Source organism: Buceros rhinoceros, unplaced genomic scaffold, assembly GCF_000710305.1.
Source record: "Buceros rhinoceros silvestris isolate BGI_N320 unplaced genomic scaffold, ASM71030v1 scaffold27998, whole genome shotgun sequence".
Lineage (NCBI taxonomy): Eukaryota > Metazoa > Chordata > Aves > Bucerotiformes > Bucerotidae > Buceros > Buceros rhinoceros.
Genome location: NW_010427842.1, coordinates 1 through 203, shown reverse-complemented (window position 1 = coordinate 203; position 203 = coordinate 1). Strand labels below are relative to the sequence as shown.

General features: G+C 70.4%; 1 protein-coding gene across 1 annotated transcript in view; it reads left to right on the top strand.

Annotated features, from left to right (window-relative positions):
- The window catches only part of LOC104498666 (peptidyl-prolyl cis-trans isomerase FKBP10-like), a gene marked incomplete at both ends in the record, with an annotated part of 2,256 nt that extends 2,070 nt beyond the window's left edge, over positions 1–186 (top strand). The window contains one exon of the mRNA XM_010142074.1: positions 17–186. Coding sequence (XP_010140376.1) covers positions 17–186 — 170 coding nt within the window. The remainder of the gene's footprint in view (positions 1–16) is intronic.
- Positions 187–203: the final 17 nt, after the last annotated feature.

Genomic DNA, 203 nt, shown 5'->3' with positions numbered 1-203 from the left:
CCCCCCCCCCACAGAGCCTTCGTCCGCTACCACTACAACTGCTCCTTGCTGGACGGCACCAAGCTCTTCTCCTCGTGCGTGCTCGCTCGCTGGCCAAGCGGCGGGCGGACGGGCACTGCAGCAGCACTGCGAGCATCAGCTCTGCAACAGGCGGCTCCGGCTGCGCGGCCACGGGGCAGCGGGACTGTGCGGCAGGGTGGAGG